Raw genomic sequence first — 21606 nt, forward strand, 5'->3', positions numbered from 1 at the left:
AAGCTATCAAATACAATCATTCATAGAAGAAACAGTGTAAGGGAAAGATATTGCAGTGCAATTACCAGGCATAGGAAATCTTAAACGCAGCCTCCAAAGGATCTGCTCTGTCAAAACAAAACTTCATGTTCTACATGAACTATCTGTATCACAACAGTGAGGCATTGATACAGGTCCAGCAAAAAAAGGGAACAGGCATTCTTTTTATACAGTGAAGACAAGGGCTATTCAGCCTTCTTGCATACCTGTTAAAACCTCAGACATTTTAATCAGTTTTAATAGCCACCTGACAATGTTATTAATGCAGTCTGTCATCCCATTTTCTTCTTAAACTGGCCAGCCCATCCAGCAGATTTTCACATATAACAAAAAATGAGAGTCACTAATCTTTGTCTTAATTAGCAAGAACACGAAAACTTATTATATTGACTTCAAAATTAATGAGAATGATCACTGCAGGATTTTTAAAAGAGATGCTTCCATTTCTGTTTCTAAAGCCATGTTTTAGAATGCTGTAAGTATGCTCCAATAAATCAAGTACACAATACATGAGCAAAAATAGTATGGATCACGTCACAGACCTTGTGCTTAAAAATCACTCCAGAAATATATAATTCAGAGATGGTTCCAAACTTTTGATTTGAAAACCCAGACATGGATTCCCCTCACTCAAGAGAAAACTGCACTTATCTTCTCCCTCCCTGACCACATTAATGAAATTTGATAGAATTAAGCACCATTAAAATTGATATCTGTTTCAGTGCCACTTGACTATAAATGAATAGATATGGCACAAATGGCATAAAAATTGAAAACAAACTCCATATAACAAAGAAACAGATCAAGAATGCCAGCACTGAAAATGAGCAAAACACTTCAAAAACATATGGGGGGAAGGGTGTGGAAAAAGATGAATTATTATATTCTTAATATATACACAGAGCAGTCAACCATCTATTGTTTTTGTTGCAGTAGGATTGCTACCTTAAAATGCAGTAACATGGGCAGTTTGATTTTTCAAAGCACCCATGGGGTAAAATAAATAAGATGCCAAAGAGTTTAATCACTGGTATCCAGTTTCATCATTTTTATTACTGAATGTACAGTTAGCAAACTGATCTTGTGTTTTGAGAAGTGCAATCCAGATGGTGGATGGAGCGTTGAGGTGGTCGGGAATGGCACGACAAAGATGGTGCTATGCCACCTCCAAAGGGACTTTGGGCAGTGCAGAGAAGAGGGAAATTTAGAAAACCTTTCTGTCACCCAAATCACCCCACAGCCTAAACAGGCTCTTTATTTTCCTACAAAGTAATTTCATTATTCGAAGTGGGGTTTCAAAAGGTATTCTAAATTGATGTATTTTAGGAAACATATTTGTCATTGCTCTGTGTTGCCTTTTAAAATTAAATACACATTTTTAAAATGGAGGCAGGAAAACTTTGGATTCACAATTCTGCCCTCACAAACACAGGGATAAGCTCTGTCCTTCTAGAAGTGTACTATGTTGGCTGAGTGGGGCCGGTGTGTTGCCACAGCAACAAGCAGTACTGAGGAGGCTCAGAGCTGGGGCAGTGCTGCTGGCAGTTCAGCATGGAATAAATTCCAAGGTTACCAGTCTGTGGGAGAGTCCAAAGAGAAGTCAATCAGGCCAGGAGTCAAATGCCAGGAATAGATACAGCAACCAAGAGAATCCAGGAATCAAGGTCAGAAGCTGGTCTGTTGTCAGTCAAGTCTGGGGACAGCAGTGGTTTGCAGACAATCACAACTGCAATTCTTACCGAAGGCCTTTTATTCCCCAGAGCTACTTCCCTGGGACTGCTCCTGCAAAGACTCTGGGTAATGCCTAGTCTGTAGTCTTGCTGAGTGGTGCCTCTCCTTTAAGGCCACTCAATCTCTGTCTGCACCACTGATTTACATCTGTAGACCCGGAGCTGCTAGAATCTTTCTTAGCCCTGCTAAATAGCTCTGAGCCAGAAGCCTGTGCTGGTTCAGGCTCTGCTGATTCAGCTGGCATCTCTCTATGAGGCTCAGTTAACTCTTCCTCGGATAAGCTGTCAGCTACAGCAGGAGAGGCCATGACATGTACATTGACAGGGTGGTCCCATTATTTTTCATCTTAAAATTCCTATGAGGTAGCCAGACAAACAGTGAATAGCCCATGGGGTACACAATGAGCTGCTGAACAAGGGGGAGCTGAATCCAGATCTCCCCATCCAACTTTGACCACTATGCCACACTGGCTCTAATTTTAAGGATTAAGTTCCTGGAATACGAAAACCCGTAAAATTGCAGTTGGCAAATTATAGAAAGCTACTTTGGTTACACAGTATGAGAATCATTAAGCACATGTCTTCACATCTTTTGCCAAGCCTGTACTTGTTCACTGAAGGCTTTTCGTCTGTGGAATTCTAGCAGTTTTCTTCAGAGGCGGGTTTTTAAAGCAGAAGAGCAGTAGCCCAGGATATATTACATTCTTGCCCATCTGGGATTGGCTGGCCATGCTGATTTAATTACAGTTTGTTTGGTCTTGCTTGGAGGAGATGGCATGAGTTTCAAATTTCAAAATCATTAAATGCCAATTAAAATGCAACAATGTTTGAGTAGGACTCATCTTTATCTGTATGTCCCTTTGGATTTCAAAGGATCATTGTAAAGCACATAATAATTAAATTGAAACAAACAAAAAAAGAAAACACAGCATAAGGAGAACTCAGTTGGAGCAGGCCACTGGTTTATCTAAACAAGTATTCTGTTCCACAAAGAGCCCGGTCGGATGCCCTGGAGGGTTGACAAACAGGGCATAGAGTTCAAGGTCTTCCCCATATTCTGCATCCCAGCACTGGTGTTCAGAGATTTGCTGCCCCTGTACATGGAGTTTGTCTTTACTCATCATAGTCAGTAGCCAGATTTTCTGTAAATCTGTCTAGGTACTTATAAGAACATAATGCAATAATTATACTGGATTAATAATACTGAGATTAGATTGGAACCCACAAAAGTCAGAGACAGTTCAATTTGGTCCTGGTACCTAATGGTGATGGTACTGAGTGTCTCTCCAAGTGAGCCTAACAAACCTGCTTCCAAATTACCATGGCATCCAGCTGTATAAATACTGTTTCAAAATACAAGTAAAATCCACCCTGGAAGCTCCTATCTGGAGCCTATTTTCCAACATATGGCCATACTTAGTAGAACTACTTCAAGGAAACAAGTAAGGTATTATCAAAACTAAGTGGGGTTAAGAACATAAGAACATAAGAACATAAGAACATAAGAACAAGCCAGCTGGATCAGACCAAAGTCCATCTAGTCCAGCTCTCTGCTACTCGCAGTGGCCCACCAGGTGCCTTTGGGAGCTCACATGTAGGATGTGAACGCAATGGCCTTCTGCGGCTGTTGCTCCGGATCACCTGGTCTGTTAAGGCATTTACAATCTCAGATCAAGGAGGATCAAGATTGGTAGCCATAAATCGACTTCTCCTCCATAAATCTGTCCAAGCCCCTTTTAAAGCTATCCAGGTTAGTGGCCATCACCACCTCCTGTGGCAGCATATTCCAAACACCAATCACACGTTGCATGAAGAAGTGTTTCCTTTTATTAGTTCTAATTCTTCCCCCCAGGGTTGTTCTTGAATTACTGCTTTTAACTGATTTCAATAACTAATTAAAATTCTTGATGTAACAATCTATGCTATTAGCAATTTTTGCAAAGAAAGATTGAATTCATAGTAAACGTTAGAATCCTAAAACATGCATATTATGGTTATTTACAACAAAACGTAGCCTATTTCTTGCATTACAGGAGGCTGGGTGGGCTATTATTGTGTGCATTTTTGTAATAATAGACCCCAACATACCAACTGATTGCTTTCGTTAAAAAGTATATTTATATACTCAATAACTAAATTTTAGTCAATTTATTTCTATGTGCTGTTAGACGGATACGTTTGATGCCCATTGATGGATGTTACATTATAAGATTGTTGAAAAATAATTTGTATGAGGTTATATTAAATAGACTAAAATTACTTAAAAGGAAGGAGAACCACCAATGTTTAAGTGAATGACACATTCTGAATGGAAACTAGATGGCCAGTCCGTGACATGAGCAATGGGAACTCAAGAAGTACATTAGGCCATGATCCATCGTGAAGAGCTCCCAGAACCCCCTGCAGGTTCCAGGGGAGAGCATTCAGGAGCAGCTATGGCTGCCCAGGACCAGGCAACCACCCAGGGGACAGATGATGTGAGATGATGTGGGATGCAGCAATGAGTGGGATGAGCACCTCAACAAGACATGTCATGACTGGTGCCCCAGGATTCTACATGTCCTGCACCTCCTGCTGAGGGACCAGCCATGCTGCCACCACTGGGCTGCCTTGCTGGGGCATGCAAACTGGAAGTCATCTTTGATGGGACCTTGGAGACCATGAATTTCCTAGTGCAACTATCGGAGTTCATGCAAGAGTGGGGTTGGCCTTCCCTGTTGGATCACAGCCAAGTGCATTACGTAGGCATGCTGCTAGAGGAAAGGTTACTGTGTGGCTGGAAAAACCTTTTTGAACTAAGAGAGGAAGAGTTAGAGGCATTTGATGACTTCATGATGGGACTATGGGAGTGGACCTACTCCAGGAGGAGAGGGCATGATCCAAGCTACAATGAATCAAGCAGGACTGTGACTGGTGAGTGCCTATGCCAGAGAGAGTTTTTTGACTCCTTGTACGAAAGGTGCATGACTGGGCTGATGGGCTGGGTGAGACTGGCAGGAGAAATCAAAAGTCACACCCAGGTGGTGAATCTAGTGAAGCAGTGATGGGTCATTTGGCCAGCCCAAGGGGATCCCACCTCAAAATCTGATCCCAGAGGGGAGGGAGTGATGTCATGGAGTTGGAGACCTGAAGTAATCTGGCTAAGAGGAAATACATGGCTGGAGTGTGACGGTTCTGGAGTGTGACGGTTCTAGTGGCTGGGTGAAAAAGGCAACACAAAGCAGACAACCCCTCCCAGGAGGATTACCTGGACAAGGAACAAGACACCCCACAGCTGGCGGGAAATGATCAAGACTTGCTCTAAACTTTGCTGGTGGGTCATATGGAGAGGCCCCCTACAATCAGTGAGTGGCTTGGCAGGGTTTTTCTTCACACACTTAAAGAAGTCGGAAAAGGGGTCCTGAAACGGATGGTTGGTTCAGGTTGCAGGCAGAGGTTAATAAACCCAGCAGTGGCTAAAGGGTTAGGACTGGCCATAAAGGAGCTGAACAGGCTGATCCCATTAGAGCAAATGATTGGCCTCCAAATGGACGGTCCCCCAGTGAAACAAATCATGAGTCTGGTGGCAATGGCAGTTCCTCCGGTTCATGATTGTACCAATAGCAAGATACCTTGTGGTACTGAACTGGTTATCAGGACATGACTCTGATATTGGGTTGTACTACATGGGACCCAAAGAGATGAGAGCACTTAGAGAATTTGTGGATAAGAACTTGGAGTGGGGGTTTATATGGCCGGTGTATTCTACTGTGGTTGCCCTGTGTTGTTTAAGAACATTGAGACTGTGCACTGATTATCAGAGTCTCAATGCTATTTCCATGACAAAAACTGGAAACTGAGTTTAGCTGAACAACTAGAAATAATTCAGAAATAATTCTGAATAATAATTCAGAATAATTCTGGGCTACACATGCAGCACTGTTACGGTTGGGGGTGGGTCTTCCCACCATTTCTACAAGGATCCACCTCAGACTGCTACTCTTTTACAGAAAACTATAAAGTATATCTGAGGACCATTTAGTTAACTTTTACTATTGACACCTGGCGAAGAACAACAAATGGTCAAAGGTATTAGCTCCCATTTTACACTTACATTCGCTTCCATCAATTGAGACAAGTCATGGGTTACTAATAAAATTTGAGAATAGCTGTTCAAATACCTTTTGAGATATTGACAGAGCATTTAGTAAAAATGTTCAACTTGGTATCCTAAAGTTAAGAAAACCAAAATCTCTTCCTATTACCTAACTGATCTCTCCAATTCCTCCTCAAGAAAGGCATTTACCAGCCTTAATTTTCAATCCTTTCCTGTTGAATATCTCCTTGGTAGATACTGAACGCTCCCAAGGGACCGGCGTGTCTGTTCATGTGACCTTGGCCAGCAAGAAGACTCAGCTCACTATATCTTATGTTGCTCCTTCCATGATTACATTCGAGGTAAACACCTCAACCAAATTCCATCTGAAATTAATGTCTCTAATGATGACAGGTTGTGTTTTCTTTTGGATAACGTTTTCCCCAAGGCCACTCTTAAGGCAGCTATTTGAACCTTTCTAGCAATTATTATAAGGAGGAAATTGGTTACAGATCAAAATTTTAAAGCTAAACTGTCATTTTGGAATTTTATTATTTTGTACTGCTACGTTGTTACAAATATTATCTTAGTGTATTCATGGGACTCAATGATTTATGCTATCTTTGTAATTGTGATGACCTATGGCTGACAATAAACTACTACTACTACTACTACTACTACTGCTGCTGCTGCTGCTGCTGCTGCTGGAGCAGCAGTGGCGTAGGAGGTTAAGAGCTTGTGTATCTAATCTGGAAGAACCGGGTTTGATTCTTCACTCTGCCGCCTGAGCGGTGGAGGCTTATCTGGGGAATTCAGATTAGCCTGTACACTCCCACACATGCCAGCTGGGTGACCATGGGCTAGTCGCAGCTTCTCGGACCTACCTCACAGGGTGTTTGTTGTGGGGGGGGAGGGCAAGGAGATTGTAAGCCCCTTTGAGTCTCCTACAGGAGAGAAAGGGGGGTATAAATCCAAACTACTCCTCCTCCTCCTCCTCTTCCTCTTCTTCTTCTTCCTCTTCTCTTCCTCCTCCTGCTCCTCCTACTACTACTACTAGAAACCAGTAGAGACTCCGTGTTACAAGTTCTTAAGGAATATCACAAGCTTAAGTTAGGGTTTGCAAGGAATTTTTTAACCTTTTCATAAGTTGAACTTCATTGATGCCAAGTTGTACACTATCACAGACAAACCTTTGTTACAAATAGAGGTATCAAAAATGAGAAAAGCATCTCAGCTTCCTGCAGTCTGGAAACTGCATGAGGAGTTTCTGTATTCACATCTGAGTAAAGGAATGAGTGTGCATTTATCATGCCAGCAAAGGCTTCCTTCCTTATTCTGGAAAAGGTAGAAGAAATAGTATAACATTGGTATGCATGGGTAGAAAGACAAGAAAGGCAAACCACTGTAGTCCAATGTATTGTTTGTCTCATGGTGTACTGAAGTGCATTTCTTCTGAGTCAAGAAAACTTAAATCAATGGATTAAGAATTGGAAATGGGCTGGTGACTACAGTTCCCTTGGTTCATCTGTAGCACACATGTATCAGGGGCACAAATTTGGAACAACAGATTACAATGGGAATGTTGCACAAAATGATCTTGTACCTCTTGTACAAATTGGACCAAGTAAAAATCAGTATTCTGTTAGTTCAACAGGAGCTCTTAGTCTGGGCATACAGAACAAAAAAGTAGGACATGCCACAAGTTTCTTTTTCTTGCATAGTAAATAATCATCTGCTTTCTCTGATTCTCCCTTATTTTGTACTTCCATCCCAGGTTAAATGTTTGAATCTGTGTGAGTCAAACCTACCAAGCTCATATCGCTGCTTTCTGTTTCGGTTCCCTAGATCTGAAAATTGCTTGCCTGGACCCTAACGTCACACAGTACTGATAGTTGCTTGTTTTTTTGGTAGATCTGATGCTTCTGCACCTTTCCTCTATGCAGCTTCAATTCTACATTGTGGTCATTAAACCAACCGGTGTCAAATTCCCAGAGGGGCTGTGTGTCTTTTTCTGCAGAAACTGATTTATCCTGCAGAATTGCCAAGATTGTTTCCTGGCCCCTTTCCTTAAGGTAATGCTTCATGAAGGAGTATCAGCAAGCCTAGCTTTCTTCTATCTCATGGGAGTAGGGGGGTATCTCCAGGTTTCTTTTACATTCTTTTAAAATTGCTCCCAAAGAAGTTGCAGAACTGCATACTGAGATTATTATTACAAGCACTCTGAAGAAAAATATGCCAGTGGAGATACATGCTGGGAGCTTAAGGATTTAAAAGTTCTGGATTGACTATGTGTCAATCCTTCATCAGATGTGGGCACTTGCGTCTGCGCCCAAATCGCTAGTGACCTTTTCTGGTATTTATGATGTCAGTACAGATTTTTATTACTGTTTGAGCTTTGACACAAAGCAAACAGGTTTGGTAGCCTGTGTTTATCCAGGCAAGATAGAAGCATTGGGATGTCAGTCCTTTTTTTAATCAACCTACCTTGCCTTTTGTCCAGCTGCCTGGATAGAACTTAAGTAGAACTTTTTGAAGGGAAAAGGGGGTTCAAACAAGCAGCAACAAATAAAGTTCCAGCAATTCTCCACAAATGATATTAGATACACTCACAAGATAGTTTCACCTGTACACTAGAAAATGTACAGTGTGAATATGACAAACAGATGTTTTAACACAGGGAAGATGCACTGTCAGCTCAAACCAGAGGGAGAGGTGAATTCCCCTCTGGAGCTGGGGCACCCCTGCACTGGCGTGGGTGCCCATCCCACTGGTGCAAGGGGCATATGTGCTGCCAGAGGGCAACTTACCTGAGAATACAGGCACCGTGCAGCTCCACAGCATCCGAATCAGAAGCAGCCTCTCATCCCCAGTCCAGTTAGAGCAAAATACTGGAAATGGCATGGCTGAGGGTGTTCTGGGGGGCGAATGGGTGGGGGAATCAACAGTCAGCTTCCACTGCCTGTCCAGCCTCTGTGTACTGGTGGAGCCAGCGAATAAGATAACCATGTTTTTGATAGCGTATCTCCGCTATCCCCTATGGTGGATTCTCAAAATGCTTTTCTTTTTTCTACTTTCTTGAGCTTCCTGTGCTGCAGAAAAACTCTTTGAAGAGGGCAGGGCTGCACTGGAGCAGCACTGTCCCCACCGCCAGCCCTCTCTGGATCGGGCTGTGTGTGTTTTTGGGAGCTACTTAATTAAAAAATAATTTAATTGCCAAGGTGGAGCTACTTAATTTTGGGGAGTTGCCCGTCAAGAAATGGCAGCTCAGTGGGTGAAGCCAGCCACAAAATGGCAGCTTGAACAAAAATCGCAGCATTTCAGAACAAAGAGCTATTCTTGGCTTTCTTCGAGCTCACTGGAGCAGGTGATATCTCACTGGGGATGTATCACTTTGCATCTGCAGGAGGCAAACGTGCAGAAACAGTTGCCTCCACTATAGAGAGATTTTGCCTCTCAGCATTTTATGACTGATAAAATGGCAACCATTTTGGAATTGGCCCTGCCTCTGTACGGCAGTCATTTGTGGAGGTACCCTTTCCCCACGCTCAAGCCCACAAGCTCAACAACACTGGAAACCTCTGTTCTATAAACATTTTTCTGTTTGGTATTGGTCAGGGAAAAACTGCAAAGTGGGCATGTGTTTTGAAAGGGAACTACTTGGGATTTATTTCTATTCTTCTAAAAATTTGGTAGGGTTATTTGGTAGGGTTATTCCAATGAATATCAACAGGAGGAGTAAAAGACTTACACCCTCCTTCCCCACAGCAGTAGAATTGTGACAGACTGCTGGGTTTTCACCAGGCCTTGAACCTCAGGAGACTGGTGCTGTAGCACAATTGCCTATATTACCTAGTCCAGCACTAATGAAGCAATTTCTGAACTTGAGTAATACAGCACTGGAGAGGGAATATTTTCCACCATCCTACTTAGTGACATATCTCTCCCAACCTTAATTTCATTTACTATTTCAGGACATAATAAACCCTTGGATGCCTGGCCTCCTTAGCAGCTGCAATTTTCGTTCAGAGTATACATGATGATTAATTAGGAGGGGAGGAAGCACTTTTCCTCCAGTCCCAATATTCTCCAGTACCAGCTGTTGTAGACTGAAAAGGATGACAATACTTAAAGCAACACGGAGGAGAGGGGAGCAGGGGAGTTATTCATTTACCTTACTATTGGTTGCTAGGAATTCAATCAGGCCAATCCCCCTTGAATTTTTCCTTCATCACCCCCACCCCCCGCTGATATTTAACTGCTTTGAAAAATGCGGTGTTAGGCTGTTTTTGCAGCGAGGTTTCCTTTCTTTAAAATTTTGTAGATCAATATTTTTCAGCAGGCCTGGTGAGACCTTTGATTAGGAAGAAACCCTTTTATATAGGTGGCTTTGATTTGATGACAGACACAGGGTCATTATGTTTGCAATTAGAGGAAGTGCTATGCTGTAGTGGGTCACCTATCTTAAAGATAAGCAGCTTCAGAACATGTATTCTCTCACTCCTGGTTTAAACAAACAGGAGACTCAGATGGAGAATTCTGAGGTGATAGAATGGGCTGCACCACTTCAGACTGGAGGAAGGGTAATTTTTGCTGCTAGTAAAAACTCCATGCAAATTTTTAAAAATCAGCAAATAAGAGCGAAAGACTGTAGCCTTGCTTTTTGCATGCTGTACTGGTTTTACATTTACAGGGAGCAATTAATAGAAGGATGCAATGCCACCCCTGCAGTCTCAAGTAGTACAATCTGCTAATTACCACCTCATACTGCTGAGTGTACAGAGCAGACCTAAATAAAACAATCAGGCACCAGGTCTGAGTCTGAAAGCTTCCAATGTGGCATTGTTCCCCTCTAGATTTAAAATCACAGCATGAGAACTGAAACCTCGCTTTTCTTCACTTGTGAATTATAATTATACCTCTTGTCTACTTGGCTCTAGGATGCTGCTCACACATGAAAATGGCTGTAAGCCCGTCTGTCTCTGTCAGCTGGCAAAATGGTGTAAGGCTAGCATATGTCAGCTGCTAGTAGACAACTGGGAGTGATTAACCAGACATCTATGAAGGCCCAGAGGAGCAGAAATATGGATTGTCCATGCAAATCACCCAGCATGAAGAAATGTCACAGATCCATTAGTTTGTCGTGCAAAACCTGAATGCCTCTGCTGGAGGATTTTCTCCAGGTATGAGTGCATCTCCTATAAAGCACATGCTGGATTTTAATGTGCAATGACCTTTCCAAGGACAGTAAAAATACCACCTGCTTAAGATCTACTGTATAATATTTAATTAAAACTCCATTGGACTTGAACAATGGTTGTAACTTGACTATGAACTTGTGTCCAGAAAGCCTTTACCTTAAAAAAAAACACCTCTATTGGACTTTGTTCCCTTGCATGTACCACAGAAATGAATGAGTCTGTACATCAACACTGATGTCTTTTTTATTTTAAGTACATGCCAATGATTCTGTGACATCATCAGTAAACTACTCCAGTCCTGATGCTCAGTCCTATTTGCATGCTTAGCAACCACTACATTTCATACTTGTAAAAGAAAGAAGCAATTGTGAAGGTGCCCTACAGAAAATTAGTACCAAGGAGAGGTCCAACAATGACTATGTTCACTGCCCTGCAGGGAACACAGAAAGTTTTAGGCTGGACCTTTTCTCTGATGCCTTTCCACTATATGGTGGACATTTTACTTGATGAATCTAACAGACTTGGACTAACAATTTGATAAAATTCAGAACAAATGAATTGTTAAAGATAGTAAGATATGATGATCTTATTGCTTATTATTGAGTTAACTAAACTTGAATAAGCTAGCGTGGTGTAGTGGTTAAGACCAGCAGACTCTAATCTAAAGAACTGGACTCAATTCTCCACTCCTCCACATGAAACCTGTTGGGTGTCCTTGGGCCAATCACTCTCAGAACTCTCTCAGCAACGACAAACCCTCTCCAAATATATCTTGCCTTGAAAACCCGACAGGTTCATCAACAGTCAGCTGTGACTTGATAGAACGCACACGCATGTGCACGCACGCACGCACGCACGCACACACACACACACACACCCCTGAATAACAACATACAAAAAGGAAAAGATAGGGTTGGCTCCAGAAGGAAAGGTCACAGTTGAAATTGGCAGAGCAGGTCTTTTCCCCTCCCCACCTTTCTCTTCTGCAAAGAGCCTGCCACCTGCACTGAAGATCAGGAGAGGCTTGAGAGCAAAATGTAATACTGCAGTGATGAGGGGAAAATCAAATAAAATCTCTTGTTTTCCTTCTCATACCTTACATTAACAGAGGAAAGATATTATCTGATCTCCCTCCACCCAAAATCATTGCAGCGTTCTGTCATTTTGAACCTTTTGCTTCCTGGGGCTCTCCTGATCCTCAGAGAGAATACTCAAAACAAATGCAAATTGATGAGGGTGGGATCTGCTCTGTCAAATCCTTTCATGAGCTCTTCTGCTGGATCCAGCTCTCTAGGAAAATTATTATTTTATGATCTTCCTTTCCTAACATGCTCTGCTCAAATTCACAAAAAGGTGAGTGTCAAGATCCCCACCAAAAGCAGTCTCGACAGTGAGCCACTGTCATCTTATTTTGTTTGGGGGAGGAGGGATAATTGTTTTCAAGAAAACAGACAGTAAGATTAGGACAATGAACCTCTTAGGACATTTCAGATGTTAAAATGGCTTATCAGAGGTAAGTCAAATCTATAGGAATAAGTGGGAAATGAGTGTCTTAGCAACTGTTGACTACCCATGGTAAGCCAGGCAGAGGCGTAGCTGGGCCAAACTGCACCTGGTGTGCAGTGTGTTTTTCTGCCCTCATGCCCCCCCCCGCGGCACCCCCCCACCCCCCTTCCCACACTTACCTACGTTGCTTTTCTATTTCTAGTACTTTTTGAGGCTGAAAAAAGCGGCCTCTTCACAGTTCAGGGAAAAAACTGCCTGACGAGCTACACTTTCCAGGAGACCTTGTGAGCCCCAAGGTCTCCTGGGAACTGTAGTTCCTCAGGCAGTTTTTAGCCTGAACTGCAAATAGGCCACTTTTTTCAGCCTCAAAAGGAAAGTAGGTAAGTGTGGGAAGGGGGGCAGGGTGTGTATGTGCCGCTGGCAGGGTGCCGTGGGGGGACTGTGGGGGGCATGGGGAAAAGGGGGAGGGGCCAGGGGATTTTCTGCCCCCAGGCGTGCACCCGGTGCACGATGCATCCCCGCTTCCTTGGAGCTCCGCCACTGAAGCCAGGTGGCTGGACCTGATTCTTGGGATACATTCTATGTATTCTTGAGATACATTCTCTATAAAACTACTATCAGGTCCACAACATAACCCTATGCATTTTATTGTGAAGTAAGTCCTACTATGTTCAACAGAAGTTTCTCCCAAGTTTGCAGAGCATTCCAACCACAATTTTGGAATAATTCAGGAATCGGATGGCAAAAGACCATCCTTTTGGATGTGCTTGATTATTTATTTAAAGGCCTTTCAAGCTCCCTTTCTACCCAACTTAGAGTCCCCAAGGTGGTGAATAGTCAGAATCATTAAAACAAGTTAAATCATGCATACATAAAATAATTAAAAACAGCAACCAGAAGATAATGATTGAGGGGGACAGATGGATGTCAATGGGGAGGGAATTCCATACTTTTGGTACCACAATTAAGAAGGCTCTTTCATCTAGCCTCAGATGGCAGAAACACATAAAGAAGAAGAAGAGTTTGGATTTATATTCCCCCTTTCTCTCCTGTAGGAGACTCAAAGGGGCTTACAATCTCCTTGCCCTTCCCCTCTCACAACAAACACCCTGTGAGGTGGGTGGGGCTGAGAGAGCTCCGAGAAGCTGTGACTAGCCCAAGGTCACCCAGCTGGTGTGTGTGGGAGTGCACAGGCTAATCTGAATCCCCAGATAAGCCTCCACAACTCAAGCGGCAGAGGTGGAATCAAACCTGGTTCCTCCAGATAAGAGTGCACCTGCTCTTAGTCACTATGCCACTGCTGCTCCAAAGATGATCTTAGTGATCTTGGAAGATGGCCTTGGAAGATGGCCTTAGTGATCACTTAGGTTCATGCCATATACAGCTTTAAAGTTCAAAAACAGCACTTTAAATTGGGAGCCAATGTGTGTAATAAGACTGGAATGATACTGTCCCTAAAACCCACTCCAGCAAACATTTTCTCAGCTGAGGTCTAGACGTGGCGTCACTTTCTGTAGAATGGAAATATTTATAACTGCAGTATTTGTTGGTATCTAAATATGGCCCAATGGCACTAAGAGTCTCAGCGCACCCTTTGCTCCTGGAAACCCTAACTGAATCAAGGCAGAAAGTGAAACTATAATATTTGTTCATAAATATTTGATGGTGATTAATAAATATGATATTCAGAGTTTCATAAATGAATAAAATAAGAAGTTAGAGTGTCTATTTTGCCAAAGCAGTAGGATATGATCTTCAGGTTTATACCTGCTCTATCCGTGAATCTTAAACAGAGACCTATTCAGCAAAAAATTATATTTAGGATACACTGGACACTACAGTGACTCTTTAGCAAAGGACTGAGTAACATATCCAATTGTTAGTGTTGCACTCACATAATGTGTTCCTTAGACATATGTTTTGGGTGTGTTCAGTCATCTTTTGGATGCTAATCAGTGGTTAATGAAATGGACCCCTGTGCCCTTACTACAGCTAAAAGACACTGGAAAGATAAAAGGTCACCTCTGGTGAATTAATGGATTGAAGACCTTAGAACTGTACCAATAATTGAATGCATGGCATATAGACGGCAATTGTATATGGACTTATTTTTAGATATTTGGAAACTGTTTATAGAAACTTGTGTGTAGATCTGTCACCATCTCTGTTGTATGTTTGTCTTAACTTTATATCTTTTTAAACATCTTATTTAGTTGCTGAATTTTCCAGTTTTTTCCTTGTTCTTTTTTCTGTTTTTTGAAAGGAAAGAAATACTACTGCTACTAATAATAATAATGGAAAAGCATATAGCAGAGTCATTCTGATATGATGCCACTTTAGAACACAGTGGGAATATTGAATTTTAAAATGTTTTTTTCATACAACAATTTCCCTGCCCATTGAAGGGTAATCTCTCACAGAAAAGTTTCTAAGCCTAGCAATGACACTAAGTATTTCAATTTTCTATATTTATTTGATGTGTATGCTGTTACTACTACCTGCTTTCTGAGGTAGTTTAACAATAAGAAAATCTGACTCTGTGAAGAACGTACCTAATTTTACTTTTTATTACCAGTTCCACGACTGAAACTCAGGAATACAATATAATTTTTTTTCAACTAAATCATAATTAACAGTTAGTTTATTTAGGATGATTGGTAAGAACCTCATGAGAGCCAGAGCTGACACAGGGTCTTTCTGACAAATTTGAACAGGGTGAGCTAAATCTTCGCATCTCAAAGACAACTTAATCACTTACTGCAATACCTGATGAGGATTCTTTTTATTTGCTCAAACAATCTCAGACATGACAAAATTTGTACCAGACAGTTCTGACCAATACTTGTATAGTCCTAGGAAGAAAATAAATGGTTTCAAAACCGTGCTCAAGAATGGATTAAAATATGGATCTAGGCCCTTGCAGAGGAGGAAATGTTTTATGGTGACATTATTACTAACCTATTGTTTCAGGCACCACAGTACATAGTACATTGTCCCAGGGAGGTGCTTTCAAAGTTGCTTTACAATCTCTTATTGGGGACACAGAGAAGAAATATAAAATAATCACTATAGATCAATTCTTTCAGGTGATGCTCTAGTGGATATAGAAAATTCATGACTCTATTACAAAATCAGGTGTATTAAGAGTTCAAATAATTTGCAAGAAAAAACTTAATAAATCAAAAGAAACAAGATATGAATGCTGGAGTGGGGAAGATGGAAAATAAAATGAGTTAGAGGGATCAGTCTGGTTCCTACAAAAAAAAAGAAACAATGAGATACCAGATTCACAGTCTTAATACAGTTTTGGGTAACTCCACATTACCCAGCTGTTTGAAAAGGCATTGCTGCCTAGGTTAAAATTTACAAATACTTAAAAGGCAATGAACTTGGAGAAAGGCTGGGAAGCTCTTTGGAAAATTCACAGATCTTCACCTGTTTATTAACAAAAGTAGACATTGATTATATCTATTTCTAGCTTACATTAGTACAAGACATTTCCTAATTTATTCTACTCAATAGAAGGTTGAATTGGTTTTCCATGTCAAAAGTCAAGCTGAAATCCAAAGCATTGCACATACAACATTCTTACTTCATTGTAACAAACTCAGCTCCTATTTGTGTCTACTATACAAGCATAAATACACACAAACCCACTTCAACAAGGCCAGTCTTTGGGTTTAGCCCTGACAGACCACTTTATGTTCCAATTCCTCTTGCTGAACTCCTGATGTGTAGCTAGATCAGAGACAGATTCTGATAAAGCTCCTTTACTCAGCAATCATTTTGTGACCCTAATGAGACACTAGCCAAAGTCTCAGAGCAAAAGCCGCCCCATAGGGAACATCCACACTTATCACAGATCCTTTTCCTTACCACTTCACAACATAATAATATATATACACAAAAGACCCCTCCCTCAGTGGTCCCCTAATTTACTGCTGGCAGTAACTGAGTAGGCAGTTCTGGAAAAGAAAGCAGCTGCCAGCAGAGAGAGTCATCCCAAACCATAAAAGAACTCTAAATGTTCTGAACAGTTAACAAAAAGAACAGGAGGGGAAAAAAGAAAGGCATTACAATACCTTTGAACTTGTGAAAGACAGCCCATAGCTCAGCAATGTCTGTAGCAAAGGTAATGTCTGTGTCAAGTACAATGACTCGTTCAAGGTTGGCAGGAAGAGTCTTTGTCAGAACCAGCTTCATCAGCCCATAAATCCCAGAATAATGTTTGTTGGGTATCCAGGATACTTCAGACTAATAAAAGGGACAGGGAAAAGGGAAGAGAGAAGGAAGGAAGAGACAAGTTTTATTAGATGAAAAACAGCTTTCCCGACATTCTTCCTGATGTTGACCCTTGAAATCAAAAGAGGTGCTGCTCAGCAGGAGAATTTATGAACTTACAGAAGCCTTCCGGGAACACTGTGGACCAACTGGAAAAAAAGCTAGGAGGCAAGCTTTCTATTTCAAAAGGTAATCCAACACATGGAACTCCCCTGAGACTTTGAAACACCACCCAGTGCCAACCAGTGCAGACAAAAGAACAGCAGAGACAATTCAAATGAAAGTTAGTGTGGTGTAGGGGGTAAAAAGTTGGGCTGGGATCTGAGGGACCCCGGCTCAAATTCCCATCCTTCCATTGAAGCTTGCTGGGTAGTCTAAAGCCACTCACTCTCAGCCTAACCTATCTGTTAAGTTGTGATTGTGTAATTGAAAAGGTGAAGTATGACATTGCAAGCCATATTGGGACCCACTGGGGGGAAAAGAAGGATGTTTGTGTATATATGTGCATGCATACGTGTATCTACGTATGTATCTGCCTATGTGTCCATCCTTACCTAAATAATCCCTGCTAGCCTGATCTCATCAGATCTTGGAAGATAAGCAAGTTTGGCCTGGGTTAGTATTTGAATGGGAGACTATACATACATATTGTGTGGCAATGTGTGTGTTTATGTGTGTGTACGCACGCACGCACGCACAACCAAGAACCGAGACAAGAAAGATTCCAAAGGAATGATCCTTCTGACTCTTGAATGCCAAATCACCACTGAAGTGCTCTCACTACTAAGATCACTTCTGAATGATTAGTGCTGTATTTGCCTCTGGATGATATGTATCACATAGCAAAGCCCCATGTTAGCACCTGTGTCACATTTTTCAGTAGCAATTAAGCTGAAATTTAGGTGAATTTGAGGTGAAAGACCTGCTTACTTGAGGGTTATGTGAAGTTGCAAGATGGTATTGGAAGATTCTCAAGACCTAAGGAATCAGCTACAAGTATTTCCGATCTGTTGGGTTAAGTCACAGTACTAGAAAGCTGACAGGTAAGAACTACAGCAGGGTTTTTTCTTCTCCTTCACTGTAGTTACAGGGTGAATCCAAGAAGGCCATATACTGGGGATATAAGGACACAGAAAGAGGAAGCAGGGAGAGAACTCGAGGCTTAATTGAAGTTTCTTCTGCCCTCTACACCTTGAACATACTAACAATGAAATCCTAAGCAAGGCAACATCCTTATAAGCCTAAGTATATTGAAGTCAATTCTCATTTTGGTGTCCCACGCTATTTCTTCTTTCAATTCCATGAAAGCCTCTATAGGCTCTCCCCTTTTCCTACTACTTTTTCACCACCAGCTAACCTACCTTTATCATTCTCAAGTTTTCAGTTTTTTCTCCTTCCCTCCCTCTAGCAGCCTCTCCCCAGCCTCTATACCAATTGCATGGTGCAGAGACTGGGCACAGTTGTGGGATGCAAGCACTTGAGGGGGAATCTTTTCCTTGTATCCCCTTTCTGCACAATTTCCTCTTTCCCTTACCCGAGCTGCCCTCATATCCTCACATTTCCATGCTTCCTTCCTAATCAACCTACACTTTATTTACTTCATTATACCCCATCTTTGTCTCCATTAAAGATCCAAAGCAACTTACATGATTTCCCCCATCATCTATTTTATCCTCACAACAACCATGTGAGGTTGGCCAGACTGCGACTGAGAATGTGTAACTGGTGGCCCAGTGAACTTTAACAGCAGACGGGGATTTGAACTTAGATCTCCCAGATCATAGTTTGAAACATTAACTACTACACCACGCTGGCTTTTTGTATGGTAGATACTGTTGACAAGTAGCAAGCAGCCAGTCCTGGGTGAGTCATGCAAGTTGTCTGGTAGCACACAACTCTGTGGTTGTTGCTAGGACTGGCCACATTTGAGTCCTCCCTCAAAAGGTAAAACAGCCCTGGAAAGGTTCCTGTCTCCATTCCCTGTCTGTTACTGACAGAAACCAAGGCTGGCAATACTGACAGAAACCAAGGCTAGCAACTCCCGCTCCCAATGGCCTCTAGCATTTATTTCTTAACGTTACAGTTGCTACTTCTATAATTCTGGGTTTGCTTTTTGAAAAAAAATCAAATTGTTCCGCAAACCTGGGACTCTTTTAGATTTGTAGACAGTTCTGAATTGTATTGCTCATGGCTCCAGTCTCTGGATTTAAGTATACACAGATTTGGCAATGTTGAAAATTAGATAAAGACAGATAACTACATGAAAAAGAAGTTGAGCAACTCTTTAGAAGTTGAATTTTTTAAAAAAGACAAAATGGAGCAATATTTCAAGACCAGATTTACAGTCACTGACACTATGAATTTTATTACAATTAAAGGTACAATTAAAGGATACCGCAGCACATTATAGAGTATACATTTCAATTTTAAAGTGCTCACTCAAATCAAAACACACAATACCAGCCTGTCTAAATTGCAGCATTTGATAAGGAGATGTTCACAGCAATCAGATTTGTTTCATGTACTTATTTCCAACTGGAATATTTGTGAACAGTTGAGCCCATTTTCCCCTTACCCTTCCCTTCATTAAAAGTTACCCCTGGTGTCCAAAGTTTATTTAGACAGGAAAAGTCCTCACTGGGAATTTTACACTAAAAAGATCCTTCATCTCTTTTTTTCAATTGTACTTCTGCAGACAGAATACTATGGCACAATAACTACACCACCCATTACCAGTAGGGATGTACCAGCTGACCTCTACATTACAGCTTCAGGGGAAAAGACACCATCATAAAAGTTCAAAAGTTTCCAAAATGAGAAAAATGTGAACTTTTCAACATGAAAGTAAAAAATGACCCAGGGTTCACATTATCTGAAGCGATCTCTTTTCAGTTTCCATCAGTGTTCAACATACTTTGTACACAGTTGTACTTGCATACAGCAACAATAGGGTCCACATATATGACAAAACTGGCATAAAGGAAGGAGCATGTATTTAATGGCTGCTAAGTCTATTAGCTACGATAGATAAATGGCACCTCTCATAAAGTTTTGATTAAAGCTTTACAGAACTGGAGGATAACTTCTGCCACAATTTCATATATAGAAATGAAAATACAATTTGATTTAGTGGAGTTGTACCTAAGCAGCAATCCAGAAAACAGATATTTGGCAAAACAGAAAGAATGAAAGAAAAGAACTCTAGTTTCAGAACTTCCAGTTTTTTAGTACCTTGGACAGCAATCCTAAGTGGGTCTAATTAAAAACCTGCTCATATTTTTAAACTGGGTTTACTTCCAGAAGAGCACAAAGTTATGGACCCTCAAAATGTAGCCCCATCTACTATCAGCTCCCATTGGAAACAATGGGGGATGGGGGCACCCCCTTTGGGGGTCCATAACATTGGATTTACCAAACCTGGCTGGTACCATCAGCAATGTCACTTGATGATACCCTGAAATTTTGGTGTAGCTAGCTCAGGGGTAGGGAACCTGCGGCTCTCCAGATGTTCAGGAACTACAATTCCCATCAGCCCCTACCAATTGGCCATGCTGACAGAGGCTGATGGGAATTGTAGTTCCTGAACATCTGGAGAGCCGCAGGTTCCCTACCCCTGAGCTAGCTTAAAAACTGCGCTCCCTAGCGGCCAACAAAATAAAAACCCTAAAATATTTTTTCAAATACACCTGACTCGAGTATAAGTTGAGGGGGGCTTTTTCAGCACAAAAAATGTGCTGAAAAACTCGACGTATACACGAGTATATACGGTAGCTACCCCTCCTAATTTGGTGTCACCTGCAAATTTGATTAGCATACCCTGTATTCCATCATCCAAGTCATTGATAAAAATACTGAATAGCACTTCACCCAGGACAGAACCCTGTGGCACCCCACTAGTCACTTCTCTCCATGATGAAGATGGGCCATTAGTGAGCACCCTTTGGGTTTGGTCAGTCAACCAATTACAAATCCATCTAACAGCAGCAACAGAGTTAAAGCTCAATTACTGGTACAGATTATCTCAGTGGGCTTGAGGCACAAGATGGGAAGTACCACTTCGACTCTTTCCTTATTGGTACTCTTTACTGTCTTCATTCCATGCCTGCCTCTGGAATATGGTATCTATCCAAAATCTGAGAAAAAAATAATTCTTGACTGAGAGGTCGAATTTCATCTCAGTGAAATAAGAGATGGTGAGCCCCATTTGCAGAGTGGCAAGCTGCAGCACTGCAGTCAAAGCTCTGCTCACAATCTGAATTCAGTCCTGATAGAAATCAGTTTCAGATACCCCATTCAAGGTTGACTCTTTCTGATTGCACTCTTTTCCATTAAAATCTTTTTGAACATTGTTTATGTTTGTAACTTAGTACTTTCTGGACATTCCATGTACAAATATTTTTTTCTACTGGGGAAGGGGGCTCTTTTGCTCATTAATTTTGGATCTCACATTCTCAGTCTATTTCTTTGAAAGACAACATTGCATTATAATGCCACCTGCTGTGGAGGATTCATATACAAGCAGAGCTATTTGGGGAAAGGATGTCTTTCCTAAATGAGAACAGTCACCTTCAAACAATTACTAATTCCTTTCCTCTCAGGCTATTACCCATGGCAATGTGTCAATGCATGGCTGAGAGTCTTTCCTGACGATTCTTTTAGGGACGTTAATCTTTGTCTTGCAACAAGATTCATCTCCAGAGAATCACCTTGAACTTATTATCAGAAATCTCTAGGCCAACTGCCACCCTTGAAGCGTGTTCCCATTGATGAATTTATC

General features: G+C 41.5%; 1 protein-coding gene across 1 annotated transcript in view; it reads right to left on the bottom strand.

Annotated features, from left to right (window-relative positions):
• The window catches only part of LARGE1 (LARGE xylosyl- and glucuronyltransferase 1), a 405097-nt gene that overhangs the window by 162454 nt on the left and 221037 nt on the right, over nt 1–21606 (bottom strand). The window contains 1 exon segment of the mRNA XM_048499683.1: nt 16631–16802. Coding sequence (XP_048355640.1) covers nt 16631–16802 — 172 coding nt within the window.

This window comes from Sphaerodactylus townsendi, linkage group LG06, assembly GCF_021028975.2.
Source record: "Sphaerodactylus townsendi isolate TG3544 linkage group LG06, MPM_Stown_v2.3, whole genome shotgun sequence".
NCBI lineage: Eukaryota > Metazoa > Chordata > Lepidosauria > Squamata > Sphaerodactylidae > Sphaerodactylus > Sphaerodactylus townsendi.